Genomic DNA, 19,876 nt, shown 5'->3' with positions numbered 1-19,876 from the left:
TATATATTCTTTTTTTCATTAGTTACGTTAGATTTTAATAGACATCACCAACTTATTACAGTTTACCTTACAGCTGGTACTTTCACCATTTCTCAAACAGTGCAACAATCTTACATTGGTTTAAGTCCATTTATTTCTTCTTCTGGCTTTTTTTCTTTTCTTTTTCTCTATCTTTAGCATGTATTTTTACCTCTACACATTATCTTGTAAGACTTTAGTATTATTTTCATGAGTGTAAGCATCAGCATATTTTTATATTTATGATATATTTGTCACTTTGGGCACCCTTCATTTCTTCCTAAAGTTTTATCCTTTCATCTGGGATCATTTTCTTTTAGTCTGAAGAACTTCTTTTGGTATTTCTTTAGTGAAAATCTTCTGGAAAAGAATTCTTTCAGCTTTTGTGTATCTGAAAATATCCTTATTTTGATTTTTAAAATTTTTTTGGATGGCTTTTTTCACTGGGTGTAGAATTACAGCTTGGCTAGTTTTGTTTCCTTTCATCACTTTAAAATGTCATTCCAGGGGCTGGCCTGGTGGCACAGCGGTTAAGTTCACACATTCCACTTCACAGCCTGGGGTTCGCTGGTTCGGATCCCGGGTGTGGGCATGGCACTGCTTGGCAAGCCATGCTGTGGTAGGCACCCCACATATAAAGTAGAGGAAGATGGGCATGGATGTTAGCTCAGGGCCAGTCTTTCTCAGCAAAAAGAGGAGGATTGGCAGCAGATGTTAGCTGAGGGCTAATCTTCCTCAAAAAAAAAAAAGAAGAAAAAAGTCATTCCATTGACTCTTGCATCCATAATTTCTGTTGAAGGTCAGTTTTTTGTCTTATTGTTGCTTTGAAATTAATGTGCCTTTTCTCTGGCCACTTTTAAGATTTTTATTGTTGGTTTTCCTTTCAGCAGTTTAATTGACATGTGTCTAGATATGATTTTCCTTGTAATCATCCTGTTTGGGGTTCACTGAGCTTTGTTGCAGGTTGATATCTTTGTTAATTTGAGGCGATTCCTGAGCTATTATCTCTTCAGATATTGCTTCTGCCCCATTCTGTCTCTTCTCTCCTTCTTCCACTCCAATTAAACGTATATTAAATCTTTTGATCATGTTCCACATGTCTCTTATACATTGTTTTGTTCTTTCCATTCCTGTTTTCCTCTGTGCTTCAGATTGGATATTTGCTTTTGATTGTTTTGGAGTTTACTAATCCTCTTGCGTGGCTCGTCTGCTGATAAACCCATCCAGAGAGTTGATAATCTCAGATACATTTTTCAGTTCTAGAATATCCCCATGATTTTTTTATATAGATTCTAAATTTCCATCTTTTAACTCATTTTCCCCATTTTTTCACTCTTCCTTCACATATTCTTTAACATATTTGTCTTAGTTATTTTAAAATTTCTATCTGCTAACCAACATTTCTGGATCGATTTCTCTTCTTGTGATTATTGATCACATTTTTCTGCCTCTTCATGTCTGGTAATTTTTTATTGCAATACTATTATTGTTTATAACAAGAATTATAGGGTTCTAGATTTTATCTTCCATCGGTGAGGATGCCCCCTCTGTTTAGCAGATAAGAGCTAGTCATCTCTGTCTAGGCAGAGATTTAGCTAGGTAATAGCTAGGTTGACATCTTAATAAAACTCAGCCTGCCTTTGGTGTCCTTTTTCCATTGGCGTGGTTTTTCTAGACTTTTGATTGGAAAGCTGGTCTCTGTCTTCTTAGCTTTGAGACTTCCCTTCGGAGATTTTGAGCTTAGCCCACTAGGCTACAACCCATGCATCTTAAATTCTGGCACATTTCTTGAGGGGAGGCTAGTTATGTGTTTGTTACAGATCCCTTTCTTTGTTTCTGAACACTAGTGTTCAGTGGGAACTTTGTTTCTGAAACACTACATGAATTGGAGATTCATTCTGCCTTTTTGAAATTTCAGACCCAGATCTTAAACCTCTCACACCTCCCAGGAACTCAGCAAATATTTCTTGGGAAAAATCAGCCTTGTGTTTGGGATTCCTTTTGCTTTCGAACTGTCATGACAACCCCAGAAGATCATGAAAATCTCTACTAGTTTCTCTTTCCTCAAATAGAGTTCCTCCACTTGATCTAAATCTTAATCTCAGCTCACACCAAGAATTGGCGAAGGCCTCTACGGACCAAAACACCCAGTGATTATCAGCTCACCCAGGAACGGCTTTTTCCTCTGTGGGATTATCTAAAATTCTCATTGCTCCCACAGTTCTCTCATAAAAAATTATTTTTACAGTTTATCAGTTTTTTTAAAACAAGTCTTCGTCTGCCATGATGTCCTACGTTTTTCCCAGAAGCAAAATCCAAATATGCCTACACTTAAGAAGAAGAATAAAATGCAAAGCCTTGCTAAGAATAACGATGTCGAAAATTGCTGCCTCCATGTCATCAGTCTCTTTCAGAGAGGTCAGAGCAGCAAGTAGTCAAGAGAAATTAGTCCCAACACCAGTGACCCACAAGTGCTAGTAGAAACTTTCATATCTATATCTAAATATATTTATATATAGAGAGAGTATATACATTTTTCATATGTTGAGCTGCTTGGTGTCCTGGTTCTACTTGGAGATAAAATCTTAAGATTTTTTTCCCCTATGATGGCTTATTCTGACTACTGTTTTATACGTGAGGGAGTGGAAACTGTGAGAGGGTAATATTGCAAAGCTAGTAAGATCAACATCAAGTCTCCTCCGTCCTCCAGTGTTTGTCTGTGGTGCGGCCCGACTCCACCATTGTTGTTCGTGGCTTTCTAAGGTATTAATAGTGAGTGTCTTTTACTCGAATGGCAAAGTCGTATTTTGGAGTTAAAAAAAAAACCCCTAAAACTCCAGACAAAGTACTTTGATTGAAGAAATCATGAATTTTTCAGATCAATGAGATAATAGATACCCTAGTTGTGGAAGTATGATATATATTTATATGCCCTTTCTTGTCACATTATCTTTGTTAGGCGAGAAATGTGATCTAGTAGATTTATTTTGTATCATTGCTAAAACTAAACTGATGTTATAATCATTTTACTCTTTAACAAAGTTGATTTGCAAAAATGTATGTATTTTTAGCCATATAATATTTAGCGCTGTTAAAAAGTGGTTAAAGAAGACAATTTAGGCGATCCAAACAAACTTGATTTAACACTTCATGAAGTGGACAGCCTCCCTTCAGAGAAGTGCAAAATGGGGTGGAAGGCAGGAAGCTTTTATAGGATAAAAAATAAAGAACAAGGAAGAGAAAAATAGAAAATCGCTGGTTGGCTGGGGCCACATAGTCAGTGTTGTGTGGGGTGAGAAGGAAGAAGGAAGTAAGTAAAGAGCCCAGAACTGGCTTGGCTTTTGGGATTGGCTGACTGAATACACTGTGTTTCTGGTCAAGCAAAGCGTTTACAGGGACGTGAAAGTTAGATGTAAGTTTTGGTTTGCTGACGTGACACCCGGGCAGGAGTGGCCACATCTTGGTCCCAGATATTTATTTCAACAGTACTACAAGCCTACTGTATCAGAATGATAAAATATTCTAATTTAGTTTGCCTAAAATCAAGTTTTCATGTAATTGCATGCTAGATTTTTCCTATAGCCACAGAAAAAATATTGAAGTCTCACAGATCATAACCCACAAAAATCAGCCAGAAATTATTATATTTAGAAAAGCAAAAACACATATATTCCAATAGTAGAGTTGTGATAAGCCTGTTTTCCCTGATGGTTGACACATTTGGAAGGGGGGTGAAATCAGTGAGCTAAAACATCTTTATTTGCTATTTATCTTTAAAGGTTTGCCTTCATTAAACAGAATAAGAATTATTCTCAAGTAAAGACAATTATTCTTTGAAGTGAAATTATTCTCTTAGCCATTTCATCTCATGAGGAAAACAGAAAAACAGATATGGATCACATATTAAATACATACCATAGTGAAAATAAAGATTTCCATAGCCCATATAATGTAGGAGGTTGATGTTTAGAAAAGGATATTTAATTATTAAATTTTTTTTCTAGACCACAAGCATTATTAGCATTTTCTCTGATGTTATATTTTTTAAAATCTAACAAAATTAAATCAACTTAAAAAATGATAATTTGAAAGAATCAGTTGATGTTGTCATTTTAAGTATCTTGCCCATTTAACTGATTTATTCCTTTTGTGCTGTGCACTGCAGTCTGTCAGAAGACTCGCTCAGTTAATGCATTTGATTAGCTTAAGGTACTTGTCTGAAATAGAACATTGGATACTTAACGTCCAGTATGACCTAGTGATTGCTGTGCCTGCTTCTGACTCATTCACTTCCTCTGATGCGTAATAGGATTTTATGCAGTGCGTTACTCCTGTTGTTGCTTGTGAAATGAAGCACTAAACTTAGAATACATACATATATGTATATATATACACACACACTAAAATGAGTGGAATCCGTCTTCAACAATCTTAGTGAAAAAGTAAAGTCAAGTCAAACACATATGTTACCTTGGATTTACAAAACCTTAGGCAGGCATGTTTTATGCAAACAACAATGTTGATGCCTTGATATTTTTCAGAAGCTAATGCCCTACTTTTCTTTTTTAATTATAATACCTTCTAAGAGGGCTGACGTAAGGAAGTGTATCAGTCATCAACTCTAAATGCTCTCATTGTGATGAATCTGCACCATGATCTGTATAGTGTGAAAGAACACAAGTGTTTTGCCACAAGCATAGTTCATTTTAAAAAACATATATTTGATAGTAAGTAAATTTGTCATCTCTTGTTATTTGCCGATCTGGGTTTTTAGCTGTAATCTAAATTTTTTTGCTATTTCCTTTTTTATTTTTGAAAAGTGTTCCAAGTTATTATACTGTTGTCTTAATTGATCGTATATAGTCATGCATCGCTTAACAACGGGGGTACATTCTGAGAAATGCCTTGTTAGACCGTTTCATTGTTGTGCGAACGTCGTAGAGTGGACTTACACAAACCTAGATGGTGTAGCCTATTACACACCTACGCTCTATGGTACTGATCTTATGGGACCACCGTCATATATGGGGTTCGTCATTGACTGAAACATTGTTATGCAGCACATAACTATGCAGATGTACATGTCAAACTTCAAGATACCGATTTTTATAAACTGCTTAATAAAAAATAGGAACATGTGTGTTTAGTATAAATCCATGTTATTTGAGGCAAAATAAATAGGTTTCAATGGGGAAAGTTTAGTTGCCTGGTAGTTGAGATTCCCAGAATGAATCATATGAGGCTATCAATCATTTTATTTATAGTTAAGAATAATCAAAATGGATAGCATCTTAATCCATTTTTATAGGATCAGCATAGAGGAAGTAACCTACCATTGTTTGCCATGCTTACAGTTCTTTAATCTTGTGTAAGAATATAATCTTAGAAGAAAATATCGGAGACTAAATGTTAATCACTAGCTACACAGTTTTGCTTAAGATTTGGCTATAATGTTTTTAGAACTTCATTTAGAAATAGCAGTAACAACATCAATTATATTCACGTAGCCGTAACAAAATGTGCCGGAATGTCTTCTCTGGTTTTGTTTTTCTTTCTCCCTTATTTGAATATGCATTTATTTTCATAGTAATAAATTTGTTTTTCTTTGTTATGTTTAGTATTAATTGCACATACAGTAAACCCCCCCTTATCTGCTGGGGATATGTTCCAAGACCCCCAGTGGATGCCTGAAACCACAGATTGTACTGAACTTTGTATATACTATGTTTTTTCTTATGCATATATACATATGATAAAGTTTAATTTATAAATTAGGCACAATAAGAGCTTAACAACAACAATAATAAAATAGAACAATCATAATATATAATGTGATAAATGTTACCATAGATCTTAGCAACTTCAGCATACTTTTCTTTTCTTTCCTTATTAATTTGAGAACTTTCACCTTTTCACTTAAAAGGAAGAACCTTACGCCTTCACTTTGGCGTATCTGAATTGCCAGCATCACTACTCTTATGCTTTGGGGCCATTATTAAGTAAAATAAGGGTTACTTGAACGTTCACAAGCACTGTGATACCCCAACAATCAATCTAATAACCGAGATGGCTGGTAAGTGACTAAAGGACAGGTAGCGTATATAGTGTGGATACACTGGACAAAGGAATGATTCATGTCCCTCATGGGATGGAGTGGAAAAGCTCAAGATTTCATCACACTACTCAGAATGCTGCACACTTCAAAACTTATGAATTGTTTATTTCTGAAATTTTCCATTTAATATTTTCAGACCTCGGTTGACTGTGGGTAATTGAAACCATGGAAAGAAAAACCATGGATAAGAGGGGACTACTGTATATATATAAGAATTTTCAGGGGCCAGCCCCATGGTCGAGTGGTTAAGTTTGTGCACTCCACTTTGGTGGCCTGGGTTTCACCGGTTCAGATCCTGGGTGCAGACATGGCACCACACATCAAGCTATGTTGAGGCAGTATCCCACATGCCACAACTAGAAAGACCCACAACTGAAAATACACAACTATGTACCAGGGGGCTTTGGGGAGAAAAAGGAAAAAATAAAATCTTAAAAGAATTTTCAGAGTTTTTTTGGCAAAAAGAGTAAATTGTAATGATTTTCAATTAACAAATTGACCACTTTCTATTTTATGCTGGTTTACTTTTTCATTGTTTGATAAAGACCATATTTGTTATTTCTCCTTGGTTTTGAGACTTAGATATTTGACAACATAGGATTCATGTTTTTGCTTTAGGTTTTAAAATGTGTTGAATTTCAAAAATGCAAGATAAATTATTTTGGAATGAAAACAAAAATATAGTATCCTCATTTATTCATCAAGCAAATATTGAACATCTAAAGTACTAGTCACTATTATAGAAACTGATGTAAAACAGTACTTTAGGTTCATTTAAAATTTTGAGTGTTAAATTTTGGTATTAAGTTACCAAATCTTTGGAAGTAAGCAAAAATAAAAATTATTATTCTGTTCTCATTACTGTTGACTAGTTAATCTTTAGGTAGCTCTTTATGATGGAGCAAGAATGGGTTTTTTAATCAGCAGACTTAATTCTTACCAGGTTCTAATTATGGTTACGCCAATTTGTAGCGTAACTTTGCATGTCATTTGATTTTCCTGGGCTTCTCTTCCTCCTGAAAACGTGGGAAACACAGAGGTTGGATCATTTGTGCTCTGAGGGCCTCCAGTCACTAGTGGGGAAGTCCAGAGCAGAGAGCAATATATTCATGTTCATAAAGTCAGATCACTTATATTCCTGGCTCCTCCTCCTTGGCCTTTGCTGTCTCCTCTTCTTTTTCTCCACCTGTGATTATTGTGGAGGCACAGGGCTCGGGTCTCTGATCTCTCCCCTTCTCTTTTCTGTTTGTACTCCCTAGGTGATTGAATTCAATTTAATGGCTCCAGACTCATATGTTTAAATGCCTCCACTTCGTGGTAAAATAGGTAATTCAAACTTATCACATCTGAAACATAACTCTTGATTTTTATCATGAAAACAACTCTTTCCCAAATGTTCTCCAGCTTTGTAGATGACTTCACCATTCATAGTGTTTAGGCCCCAGGGCAGGCAGCAGTCTTGATTCACTCCATCAGCAGTTCTTGCCATTTCTTGCCACTTCATTTCATTTCACTTCTTGCCTTTAAATATAGTAGGAACCTGACCACTTCTTACTTCCTCTACCTCTACCGTCTTAGACATAACCACCACCATCTCTTACCTGACGTTCTGCGGTAGCTTCTCCACTGATATCCGTCCTTCTTCTCTTGCCCTCTTGTAGTTCACTTTCTACACAGCAACCAGGGTAATTCCCTGAAAATAAGTCATATCTTGTTGTTTTCTTACTCAAAGTCTTCCAGTAGCTTCCCACAGAACTCTTTACCGTGGCTTATATGTTCTTCTCTGACTTCCTTTCCTACTGTTTTCCTTCTCACTCATTCCCCTGGAGCTATCCAAGTCTGTGTGTTTTTCCAAATACCCTAGCTCGTTTCCTACCTCAGGGCCTTAGTAAATTTGAAGACATTTTCTGTTTCTTCTTCCTGGAGTGTTCTTCCTTCAGATATGTATTGGTTATTCATATATATATATTATTAAAATCAGAGATGTTTTGTAAAATGTGTATTTTAAAATATAACAGCTCACAAAAACCTGGTGTGGTTATGGGTGTATAGCTCTATGTTTAGAACCCCAAAATTTCCATTAATAATTAACAATAATGAAAACAAAAAACAGAAAGGATTTTGAAACCTGCTGAGTTACAGAAAATGCCATTTTTGAGAAAGGTTGATGTAAATTTTTTTTTTTTTAAGATTGGCACCTACGCTAACATCTGTTGCCAATATTTTCTTTTTCCTCTTCTCCCCAAAGCCCCCTGGTACATAGTTGTATATTCTAGTTGTGAGTTGATGTAAATCTTTTATGCATGAACTCTGAGTAAGTATTTCCATTCATTATTAGGAAAAAAGTCCTGGGTGGAATTTGTCATTGTCCTTGAAAGTTATTTCAAATGCTCAAATGCCCCCAAAGAGCTGTACAGACTTGCCACTTTGCCTAAAACAAGGTTATATGAAAAAGATATTCTGCCTTGTTATGAAATAACGGATTGTTGAAAATAGGATATGCATAAGCAAATGTTAGAAAATATTCTATAAATGTGTGAAGTATGATCGAGGAAATATTTAACCATAATAACTGTATGTATTATTGAAGGCAAAATTCAGCTATGTAGTGTTAATTGGCAATTTCTTTTATTGGCACATAGAGTTTCCAGACATTGTTGGCTATCTTAAAGTAAAACTGATCTCTATTTCTATAAAAATAGCTGATACCTGTAAATGCTTAATAGCCTACAGATGTTTACACACATGACTTCCTTTGACCCTTGGACCAGCGCTGTGGGAAGTAGGTGGTGTCGTCCCTGCTTCCCAGGTGACGAAGTGGAGACTTGGTTCATAGAGCTTCCTCTGACGTGCAGCCGGGAAACAGTGTAGTTTAAATGCAGACTCAGCTCTTCTGCTCCTGGAACCTGAGCCCCTTTCACGACAGAATGCTGGTGATAGAAAGTTTAACAAGCCAGATGAGAAGAGGTCCAAGACACAGTGGCATCTGTCTCTTAAGCATACGAGGACTCTGTGTTCCTTGTTGCCCCATGTGATTGATTGACGAGCTAAGTGTCTTATGATGCTGAGCAGCCAGTATCTTAGGAGCCTGATTGCAATGGAGTCTGCTTAATGTGATTGTCAGATTTTCATGGTTTCCTGGGGAAGTAATATGAATTGTTAATGGCAGGAAATTCTAACATATTTTAGTCTTAGGTTTGTGTAAAAAGAGTCAGTGAGTGCTTTGATGATTAACTTTTTAAGTGTGAGTGCAAAGCAATTTTAGCACATTGACATTCCTTTCAACCTAATGAGGATAGGCATTCTCTGGCTTATTTCCAAAGAAAAACTGCGTGTCAAAGGATAGTCTTCTGAAAACATCAGGATCCAGAGATTAGGATTTACTAAAAAAAATTATTAATATTAACTCAAGAAAACATTATCAGTCTAGAAATTATTAGAAACTACTTTTTTGTCCTCTGATCAATGAGAATTTTAAACTGTGATCTGTATTAAACATTTTCTTGCAAGTTCTTTTGAACAATTATTTTTTAAGAAATATTAGTAAAGGTAGCAAAAACAAATGTCTTTTTTTCCTATTAAATAGAGAAATATAAAGGAGTCCATCGTTTTGGAAATTCATGTAAAAGATTAATTAAAAAATTTTTGAGGGAAAAAAGTTGATTGTACTCTAGTAGATAGATTAATTTATGAAAAGTATAGTTGAATGTCCCCTTATAAAAGGTGCTGTTGTAAGTGCTTTAGAATATATTAAAAGAGGTAAGAAAAACCCCATGGCCTCCAACAGCTCATCTGACAGATGATAGAGATAATACACACACACGCACATTTGTGTTGAACATTTAAATGACAGTATAAGAAATTAAGTACCAAATGGTAGAGAAAGACAATACATTCTAGAGATGTTTTCCAGTGGTGATCAGAGGTGCCTTCCTGAAGGAGGTATGATTTGAACTTAGGCAGTTAGAAGAGTAGTCTTGGCAAAAAGACTGTGAGCAAGAGCCTATCAGTGGCAAAGAATCAAAAACTCCTCTCCTACAGTAGAGATGAAGGATTGGGCCACAAATAAAGGTTGGGACTGAGATTATGGGGGACCTTGAAGGACAGTATAATTTAAGAATTTAACATTCAGAATATTTAAATTTTTTTAACATTTAAATTGCCATGTAAATAAAACATCTAAATTTGTTTTTATTTTGAGTATGTACTTTTGCATGTGATATCTTTTCTGTTTTGGCTCATTTTCTTATAAAGTCCATTCTGAGAGTGATATTTGTCATCAACAAATAAGAATATTTGAAACTATCCAAAACAGGGAACTTTTGAACCTGTCACAGATGATATTTTTTTCTTCACTTTCAAACAAAAACTTTATTGATATTAATTAATACTTTTGTTTTAAATTGGAAATTTGATCTCTAAGTTAAATGTGGAAAAGCACCAACTCAACTAGTTTCTTCTGGTCTATTGCAGTCTTACACTTGTCTTTTTATGAAACTAGCCAGTTCTAGGAAAGGATGGAAACTATTCTCAGAGCCTCAAACACCTTTTCCCCCTCAAAGGCGGATGAAAATCTGCACACGGAGCTGAAGATCTTTTCGTGTTCTGAGTGCAAATTTTCATGATACGTTTTTCTACTCTTGCTTTTTGGAATATCCAAGTGTAAAACTTTTCTCCTGTTCATTTCTTCTGAAAAGGCTTGCCTTTTCCTAGTTGATGTGAGATTGTGTAGATGAGCGGGCGAGAGCAGTTGTGGATTTGTTCCAAGACAGCAGAGAATGGCCACTACCTTTTGCAACTTTAAGGCTGAACCAGTCTCCCCACTCCATTTTCTGATACTGTGTCTGCACTTTGCATTTTTAAAAAGTTACTCTTGCTTTCAGTCTTTTTCTAGAACTGATGTCAGCAGTCTTTTAACTGGCGTTTGGTGCATAAAGTCTACTTGAGTCTCTGTTAACTCTCTTGGTTCCATTTTCTGTACCTGTTTTTAAAGCTTGACATTTACTTATTTGGGAGTTTCTAAAGCAGCTTTTGAAGGACGCTCCAGTAGCAAACAATGAAGACCATGTTTAACTTTTCAGTAATCCTGCTCTGGTAAGGGCAAAGCAGGGAAAAATGGGACTGGTGGTGCCTGAAGAAAAAGTATCATAAAAGGGTGGAGAAAAAGCCTTAAATTCTCAAATGCCTGTAGATAGATAGTAATAACGAGGCATCCGTGTAGAATGTTACACCTGAAGAATCTCAGTAAAGGTATATGGAACTTCAGTGTACTAATCTTGCCACTTTTCGGTCAGTTTGAAATGTTTTCAAAATAAAAAGCTACCAGTGTATTTTACCACAATAAAAAAAAGGTTTACCGAAAATAATCTCAAATGGCTAGCAGTCTTTTTCTAGATTACTGGTGAAGAATACCTTTGGTATTAGTGTCCCTCATTTTCTGTTCTTCCTCCCCCGATGTCCCGCGTTAATGTACTTTAATAAAGACTGAAGGGAACAAGTCGGCGACCTGGGTCGGGTGTCCGGGGGGACGCTCTTCCTGCAGGTCATCGCTGCGGTTTGTTCCTGTGCAGCTCTCTTCATCACATTTGAGTTGTCCAGTTTATTTCTCTCATACAAGTTTCTTTTCCATCAAAAGGTCAAATTTGGGTTAATTACCCCAAACACACAATTTCATGTTGAACCTTCTTTCCACTTTGCAAAACTGTTGAGTTATGACCCTAATTAACGGTGTGGTTGCACTCTTGTACTGTGTTTAACAGTCATATTGTAGGAAAAGTTACCAGAAAAGAAGAGATATTAGCAATACGAAATGTCACTGACACCTGACACAGAGCCTGGCATGCAATAATTGCCCGGTGACTATTTCTTGAACCAATGATGAATGGATCAATGGCTAACATTAATTATTTACAACTTACCATGCTCTTAGACTAAGGACTTATTGTGCATTCCTCATGGATCCTCACAACAGCTTCATATGAGCTGTGCACCTCTGCACTTACCTATTGACAGTGTACCCCAGCTTTCCTGTGTCAGTCTCCTGCGAGGTCCCCATCAGGTGGATCATGATCAACTAGTTACTGCTTTGGAGTTTTGCTGCCTGGGCAATTTTGCATTGTCTGGAGAATGTTTTGTATATATAGGATACCCAAACATTTATTTAACAAATAAAATAATAGGGATCATAAGAACATATAATCAATAGTAGAGATTCACACAGTAGTTTCTCTTTGACTTTGGAATATGTCATATAAATTTCTTAATGCAAATTGACTTTCTTGTTTTCTCATAACGATTGGAGTTCTTTGGAGAGACATGACTTAAATGCTTTTGTATTGGGTTCAAGAAGAGCCTTAAAAATTTCCTTTAGACATTAAACACACACACACACACACACGCACGTATCTGATATTTTGTGTTATATATTTTATATACTATTTTACTTTTTTTTTTGCTGAGGAAGTTTAGCCCTGAGCTAACATCTGTGCCAGTCTTCCCCTATTTTGTCTGTGTGTCACCACCACAGCATGGTCGACAAGTGGTATAGGTCTGTGCCCAGGATCTGAACCCACAAACCCGGGCCACTGAAGCAGAGCACACTAAACCCAACCACTAAGCCACGAGGCCAGCCTCTACTTTTTTTTTTTTGAGGAAGATTAGCCCTGAGCTAATATGTGCCACCAATCCTCCTCTTTTTGCTTAGGAAGACTGGTCCTGTGCTAACATCTATGCCCATCTTCTTCTACTTTATATGTGGGACACCTGTCACAGCATGGCTTGACAAGCAGTACATATAGGTCCACACCCAAGATCCAAACCGGCAAACCCCGGGCCACCGAAGCGGAACATGTGAACTTAACCTCTGTGCCACCAGGCTGGCCCCCCTACATTTTTTTTTTAATATATGTGATACATGACATTGACATTTTAGAAATATAATATATTGTATTTTAGGAATGTGATATATTTTATTTGTCTCATACTGTCTTTCTCTAGAGTGTAAGTCCTGAGGGAAGAGCTTTGTCTGGTTCACCACTCTATCTTTGCATCTAGAAATATGCCTCATATGGAGTAGGCACTCAATAAATATTGTAATTCAAATGCAAATGTTTTGTACAGCATGATGACTATAGTCTACAACAACAATAGCAAAAAAATTTTTTGAATAAGAGGCTTATTAATTTTATTTGTAGGTTAGTGAGTGTTCTCGTTTAATTTAAATAGTTTTATTAATTTCTAGTGGTTGAAAAACTAGGTCTTATTTTTGCTTTCTTTTGTTTTGTTTTTTTCAGGAAGAACCCCCAGCACAAGATAGAATATAGACATGGTACACTTTCAAGTAAGTCATTTTACTTCAGAAAACTCAAAATGAAACCTTCAAATGATTCTCCTGTTAAACCTAGATAGAGTTTCCAGTTATTGTGAATAGTTTTTTAATCTGCTCTGTGAATTTGTTGAATTGATAATTTTAGTGATTTTTCTTAAAAAAATGATAAATTTTTTAAATAGAAGATGTTTTCTACAATCATTATCCAACAATATGTATTTATCCTTGTATTTGTTAAGATTCTTTTGTTTGCATGTACTGAAAACAAAATCTCAAACTGGCCTAAATGATAATGAGAACTTAGTGACTTCTCTAACTAAAAAGTCCAGAAGTAGGGCTGGATTTAGACAAAGTTTGTTGCTTTGGCTCATTAATAATGTCAATAATTATTAATTATTAATGGTGTCAATAATGTCACCAAGGACCCAATTTCCTTCCATAATGCTGTCTTTAGAGAGGTGATTATTATCCTAAGACTGGCTCCTTTCCCCACTAAGGGACTGTATGCGTCCTTATTCAGCTGGGACGATACGCACCTGTGTTTACATCTAAGGAGAGAGAGACACACACACAACTTTGGATCTCACTATTCCTAGGAAAAATCATGAAATTCACTTTTTTTACTATCTTAGATCCCATTCTTACTCTTGAACCAATAACTATACCACTGATTTGTACCCCTGGAACCAGGGTAGAGTGACCTTCTTCAGAACCACAGGGGTCCCCAATAGAAACTTAAGTTAGGGGAATGGGAGAAGGGAGATTGACACCAGAGAAGCAACTATCAAATGTCCATGGGTCTTGTTTACATCAGTCTGTTGTACCTTCTGTTTCCAAACTCTAATATTTTTTCCCTTTAACAAATTCTGCCTTCTTTGTATCATTTATGTAAGGCAGGGACCAATTCCTACGTTAGGTACTAGTCATACTTATTTCAGAACCCTGCTTCCTGAGATTGTACCCATGATTCAGGAAATCGTGTAATAATTTAGATCAACAAGTACACTGATTCAGAGCATTTCCCAAGTAAATAAAGTCTTGTTATCTTTATGACCCAGTTACACTGAAAGATAGAAACTGTTTCTCTAAAAACACCTTCGGCAATTGAACAAAAAAAGGTAAACTCCCATCTAGATGGCATTTGTATTGTGGAGTATTAAAATCACTAATTGAATTTGCTGTAAGAGGGTCCATTAATTAATTGATTCCACAAAGATAATCTCATGTCAGCATTTAAAACCCTCTTAAGAAGTGTCAACATGGCACCTCTTACAGAGGACGTAGAGCTGAATTCTGGAGCTGACTCCCCCCTGGTCGTGACTTTGGCTCCTCGCGTGCTTTCGCTTACAGCCCAGTTACAGTGCCTGTCCATGTGAAACAAAGTGGATGAAATTTGACTACCAGCCACAGCCAGTTCTGTTATGGATGGTTTTGTTAGATTCGTAACCTCCTATTAAAAGAACATGAATGTGTAAATTTAAACATCGAATGTAAATGGTAATTTTATAGGTGTAAACAATTTTTTGAGGAAACAAATGGGATTTTTCTGATTACTCTGGCCTTATTGTTTCAACAAATGAGCCTGCCCAATAAGTTGCTAAAGATTTCCAGGGTTCACTGAGGCTTAAAGCCCCTTGATTTGCAAATGGTTTGTTTGTTCATCCATTCATATATATTCAACAAATATATATATTAAGTGCCTTCTACATGTAGGAGCTGAGGATACAATAGAGAGAATGCTCTGTATTTGTAGAATTTTACAAAGGTGGACAGTACACGTGTAAACAATTATGTGAGGTCACGTGGTGATAACTGCTAAGAAGAAAAATAAAGCTGTGTAAGAGGACAGAATGGCAAGGGTGTGTATGTGGGGAAGAGGTACCCTTTCAGATAGGATAGTAAAAGAAGGACTCTGATAATTTGATATTAGAACAAAGGCCTTAAGAAGAGAGCAAGCCAGGTTATTATCCAAGGGAACAGTATGCGAGGCAATGGGAATAGTGACTTCAGCATCCCTGGAGATCAACCTGCCTGGACTGTTCAAGGAGCAGTGAAGAGAAGGTGGAATTGAGACAAAGAGAGTAAGCAGAGAATGACAGATGAAATCAGAAAAGTTAGCAATGGGCCAGTTGTATAGGGTCTTGAAGGCCAAGACCTACGAGTATGGACTTCAGATCTTATTCAGAGTGAGATAGAAAGATATTGGAAGGTTTTCTGGCTTCTTTGTGGAGAATAGACTAGAGGGGAAGCAGGGAAACCAGTTATGAGAGTATTGGAATAGGCCAGGGAGAAGACGATAGTATTTGGACCAGGGTATTAGAGTGCTGTGGTGAAAAGTGGTGGATGTATTTTGAGTAGAGCCACTAGGATCTCTTGACCTATTGGATATTGGATTTTCAGTGGGGGACATCCAAAGATGACTCCAGGTTTCTTGCCAAAACAATTGAAGGTTGGAGGATTGGAGAAGTCATATACTCAAGACTGGTAAAAGAATGACCAGATTTGGGTGAAGCAACTCAGGAATTGTGTTCTAGAAATGTTACATTTCAGATGCCTGTTACTCACCCAAACAGAGATAATACATAGGCAGGAGATACATGAGTCTGGAATTCACTTGATGGTTCAAATATAAATTTGGGCATTTAGGATATAAGATTGAATGGAATTATCTAAAGAATGTGTTAGAGAAGAGGTCCCAGCTAAAACTTTGGGTATTCCAAAATTTAGAGGTTGGGAAGAGGAGGAAGATCCAGCAAAGGAGACCCAGAAAGAGCATCCAGTAAAGTCGGAGGGGGAGCCAGAGTTGTTTCAGCTTGATGTCTGTTTTTCTTGTAAATCTGCTAAGATAATTCTGAATCTGAAAGAAGCCTTTTATTGAGATGTCATTAGTTATATCATATGAGATACTTCCAAGAGCAAAATGGACAAGAATAGAGATATTGATGTTCTTTCTTCCTCACTCTCTTCCCCATCTGCAAACTACCCTCCAAATGTTTTTTAAATGTATTCTGTCATAAAAGTTATATGGGGAATTGAGATTAGCTCGACATAAAACATGCCCTCAAGATGCATACAGAGGATAAGATAGGTATACAAATAAGTATAATGCAAGATTTCCCTGAAGGAGCTGGTGTTCCTTATGCTAAGGAGGACTGTGTGAGTTATGTTGTAGACTTTTTTAGCCTTGGCTACCAAGAAACTCGGGGAGAAATTTATGCTCAATTTATAATAATTATGTTAAAAATCAAGGTTGACATATTTGTGTTCTGCTTTTTATGTTCTTAGTTTCTACTTTTATTTGTATTTTTTTATTACCTCATTATTATTATTATAAGCTGTCTCAAATCCTCTCTGGGATAAGGAGTTGTATTAAGAAAAATGTAAATGTACCGGGCTGTGGGTGTTAAGAAGACAGATAAATTACTTCCTTTGTCATCATTCTCCCTTTTTCCTCATCAAATTCCTTGATTTTCATTTAAGTTGCATCTGTCTATTGTGTGTGAACATTTTAGGAAGACATTAACTAAAGCGTATACAAAAGTGCAGGCATTAATATTTTTAACCCATTCATTTGCTGTTCATCACAGAGAACAGCAAATCTTGTATCTTAAATTTGTCCCCTGCCATTCAGAAGATTTCCGGATAGACTCTTCCTACTTGTCTCTTAAACGCTCCACATCACCCTAGACTCTCACAGTGCCTTATTTTAAACCAGCTCTGTTGCTCAGCTCTGGAAAGAAAAGAAAACAAAGCAGGATGACAGAAGAAATGAATTTGGAGACAGAAGAATTGTAGCATTATAATATTATTTAGAAATCTGTAAATTCTAATGATTGTGCCATAGTAATCCTAGTCTTACTGAAACATGAACTGTAAGAATATCTTAGATCTATAAAACTAAACTTTTCCGAAGTATGTAAACTCTTCTCATTTGGTCACGACTCTGGTGTATCAAACCAATTGTGCTAGATTTGCTATGATAACACATAATCCCCAAATTTTGGTGCTTTACAACAATAAATAGGTGTATTTTTCCTTCATATTACAACTGCATGGGGGCTGTGGCCCCATCCCAAGTGTGTTTTCATCCTGGATCCAGGCTGAAGGATCAGCCCCTGTCTGGCCCGTGCTGTTCTCCTGGCAGAGGGCAAACAGGAGTAGCAGAGCCCCAGCAAAGCTCTTCCTCGGGAGCAGGGTGCACTACCTGCAGTCACTTGTCTGTGGCCAAATCTGCTGTCAGTCGGGGTGGGGAAATAGAGAATCAGATCACAAGAAGGGACAGTGAATAACTGGGACAAAAATACATTCTACCACCCCAGAGGGTAGGGTAGCATGAATATAATTATGATATTATTAAGGGGCCATTACTATGCCCCTTACTCATGGGACATTTTAGTCTCAGGAGCCTCATGGTAGGAGAAGTTAGAATAATGAATAATAAATGGTCGTTTGAGTCCCCTTTCTGGAAATTTGTAGTGGTTAGATATGTATTAAGTAAAATTAATTCTTTTTGATGGAGTAAGACATTTTATAGTTAGACCTCTCCAGTCCAAGGTTGAGTGGGATTGATATGTTGTGTACCAAACTTCCATTTTTCAGTGAGAAGCATTTCAGGTGAAGATGATGATGTTGGGCAGCCTAACGAGTACGACCTGAATGACAGCTTTCTAGATGATGAGGAAGAAGAATATGAGCCAACAGATGAAGATTCTGACTGGGAACCAGAAAAGGAAGACCAAGAGAAGGAAGATACGGAAGAGCTTTTGAAAGAAGCAAAAAAATTTATGAAAATAAAAAAGTAACTCTTTTCTGCAGTGATAGCATATGGCTCACATTTACTCTTTCTTTATGGGAAAAAATTCAGGAACTAAGGAGGCACTTAAGCAATAACTGTTTTCCTTCTTTTTATAGTTATGTCTTTACTATTGACTCTTTGCAAATGAAACATTGAAATGTCAACCTTCAGTGGAGTGGATGGAATTTGTTTTGTGGCTATGATTTCTCTATCCTATGTAAAAGCACCTGGAAATAGGAAGGAGACAGAGAGTCAAAGAGAAAGAATTGATATTTTTTCATGTCCTTTGTGTGTTGGTAATAAAAAATAAAAGCCATATGTTGCACAAAACTTTGGTCTTTTCTCCAAAGAGTCTGTCTCTGTGGAACACTGCGCAAGTGTAAGCAGGCAGTTCCGTCACGGGTGGGAAGGCACGTCTCTCTCATTGCTACTGAAGTAATTCTTCAAGCAGAACCAGGCTTTAAAAAGTGACAGCCATCAGAGAGTGGCTATTATTTATCTAGTACCCTAGATGTGAGTTTTGCAATTTCATTTACTACTTTCATTCTTGGAAACTTGGGGAAATTAGTACCAAATGGCTACTGAGCATGGATTCAGCTGGACTGCGGAAGGGAAAGGTTCCCCACACAGGGGATGTTATTCTGTGTCCCACAGCTGTAATTGACTGTAGGTCTGAGCTTAAAGGTAGAAAAATTCAAAGAGCTTGACGGTTTTTTTCCAAACTAAAGTCCTGCCTGATTATTTTAACTCACAACATGCTATCTTTACGTTAAGAATATAGAAATGATTTTTAAGTGTAATTTTCTCAAATGATGTTAGTTCTTTTGTCCTCAGATGAAAGTGGCAATTTGTCTGCCAGTGTTTAAGATTCTGGCCTTTTATTTCCTGAAGAAATCCCTTATTCTCCAGTTTTCTGAAGTATATCTCTGTAACTCTGTTCTTAAACTAATTTAGGCCCTGTAATGCTCTTCATTTTGGGTGACTTAGATTTTTGGAATATAGTTTAGAACCTTTAATAACAGTTGGGTCTGTGTATACAGAGCGGTAGTTATAGTATTGAAATCATAAATCACTAACCAAGTATTAAACACTAATATGTTCTATCCTAAGATAACCTAAGAATTTGTGTCTTAAAAGATACAAGACAAGACAGATTTATAATTTTCTTAGTGTTTTTAAATATATTTCCAAGTAGTCGCATATTAAATGTCCTAAACCACGGCAAGGACAAGATGAACATTTCTCTAGACTGTTACTACCTATTATTCTGACTTTGCCTCTTCTGTTATTTGGGAACTCATTTTCCCCTTCCAATATCCCTTTAGTCTTGGGGGCTTGACACACTGTGAAAAAAATCTTTGAACTTATTCTCATTCCTGTGCTGATTTATCCTTGAAGTGTTCCTTATTCCACTCGTAGATATATCCCAAAGGAATTGAAAACATATGTCCACATAAAAACTTGTACACAATGTCCATAGAAACATCATTCATAATCGTCAAAAAGAACACCTAAATGTCTATCAGCTGATGAATACAGAAACAAAATGTGGTATATCCATACAATGGAATATTTTTTAGCCATAAAAAAGAACTGAAGTATTGAAACGTGCTACCATGTG

General features: G+C 36.5%; 1 protein-coding gene across 2 annotated transcripts in view; it reads left to right on the top strand.

Annotated features, from left to right (window-relative positions):
- APLF (aprataxin and PNKP like factor) overlaps window positions 1-18,566 on the top strand; it is a 91,137-nt gene extending 72,571 nt beyond the window's left edge. For both annotated transcript variants that reach the window (XM_046659995.1, XM_046659996.1), the window contains exons 9-10: window positions 13,426-13,472; window positions 18,060-18,566. In XM_046659995.1, the coding sequence (XP_046515951.1) occupies window positions 13,426-13,472; window positions 18,060-18,262 (250 nt within the window). In that variant the 3' untranslated portion in view covers window positions 18,263-18,566. The remainder of the gene's footprint in view (window positions 1-13,425; window positions 13,473-18,059) is intronic.
- The last annotated feature ends 1,310 nt before the right edge of the window (window positions 18,567-19,876 follow it).

This window comes from Equus quagga, chromosome 5 (assembly GCF_021613505.1).
Source record: "Equus quagga isolate Etosha38 chromosome 5, UCLA_HA_Equagga_1.0, whole genome shotgun sequence".
NCBI lineage: Eukaryota > Metazoa > Chordata > Mammalia > Perissodactyla > Equidae > Equus > Equus quagga.
The sequence above is the reverse complement of the archived record's forward strand: the minus strand, read 5'-3'. Positions and strand labels throughout refer to the sequence as shown.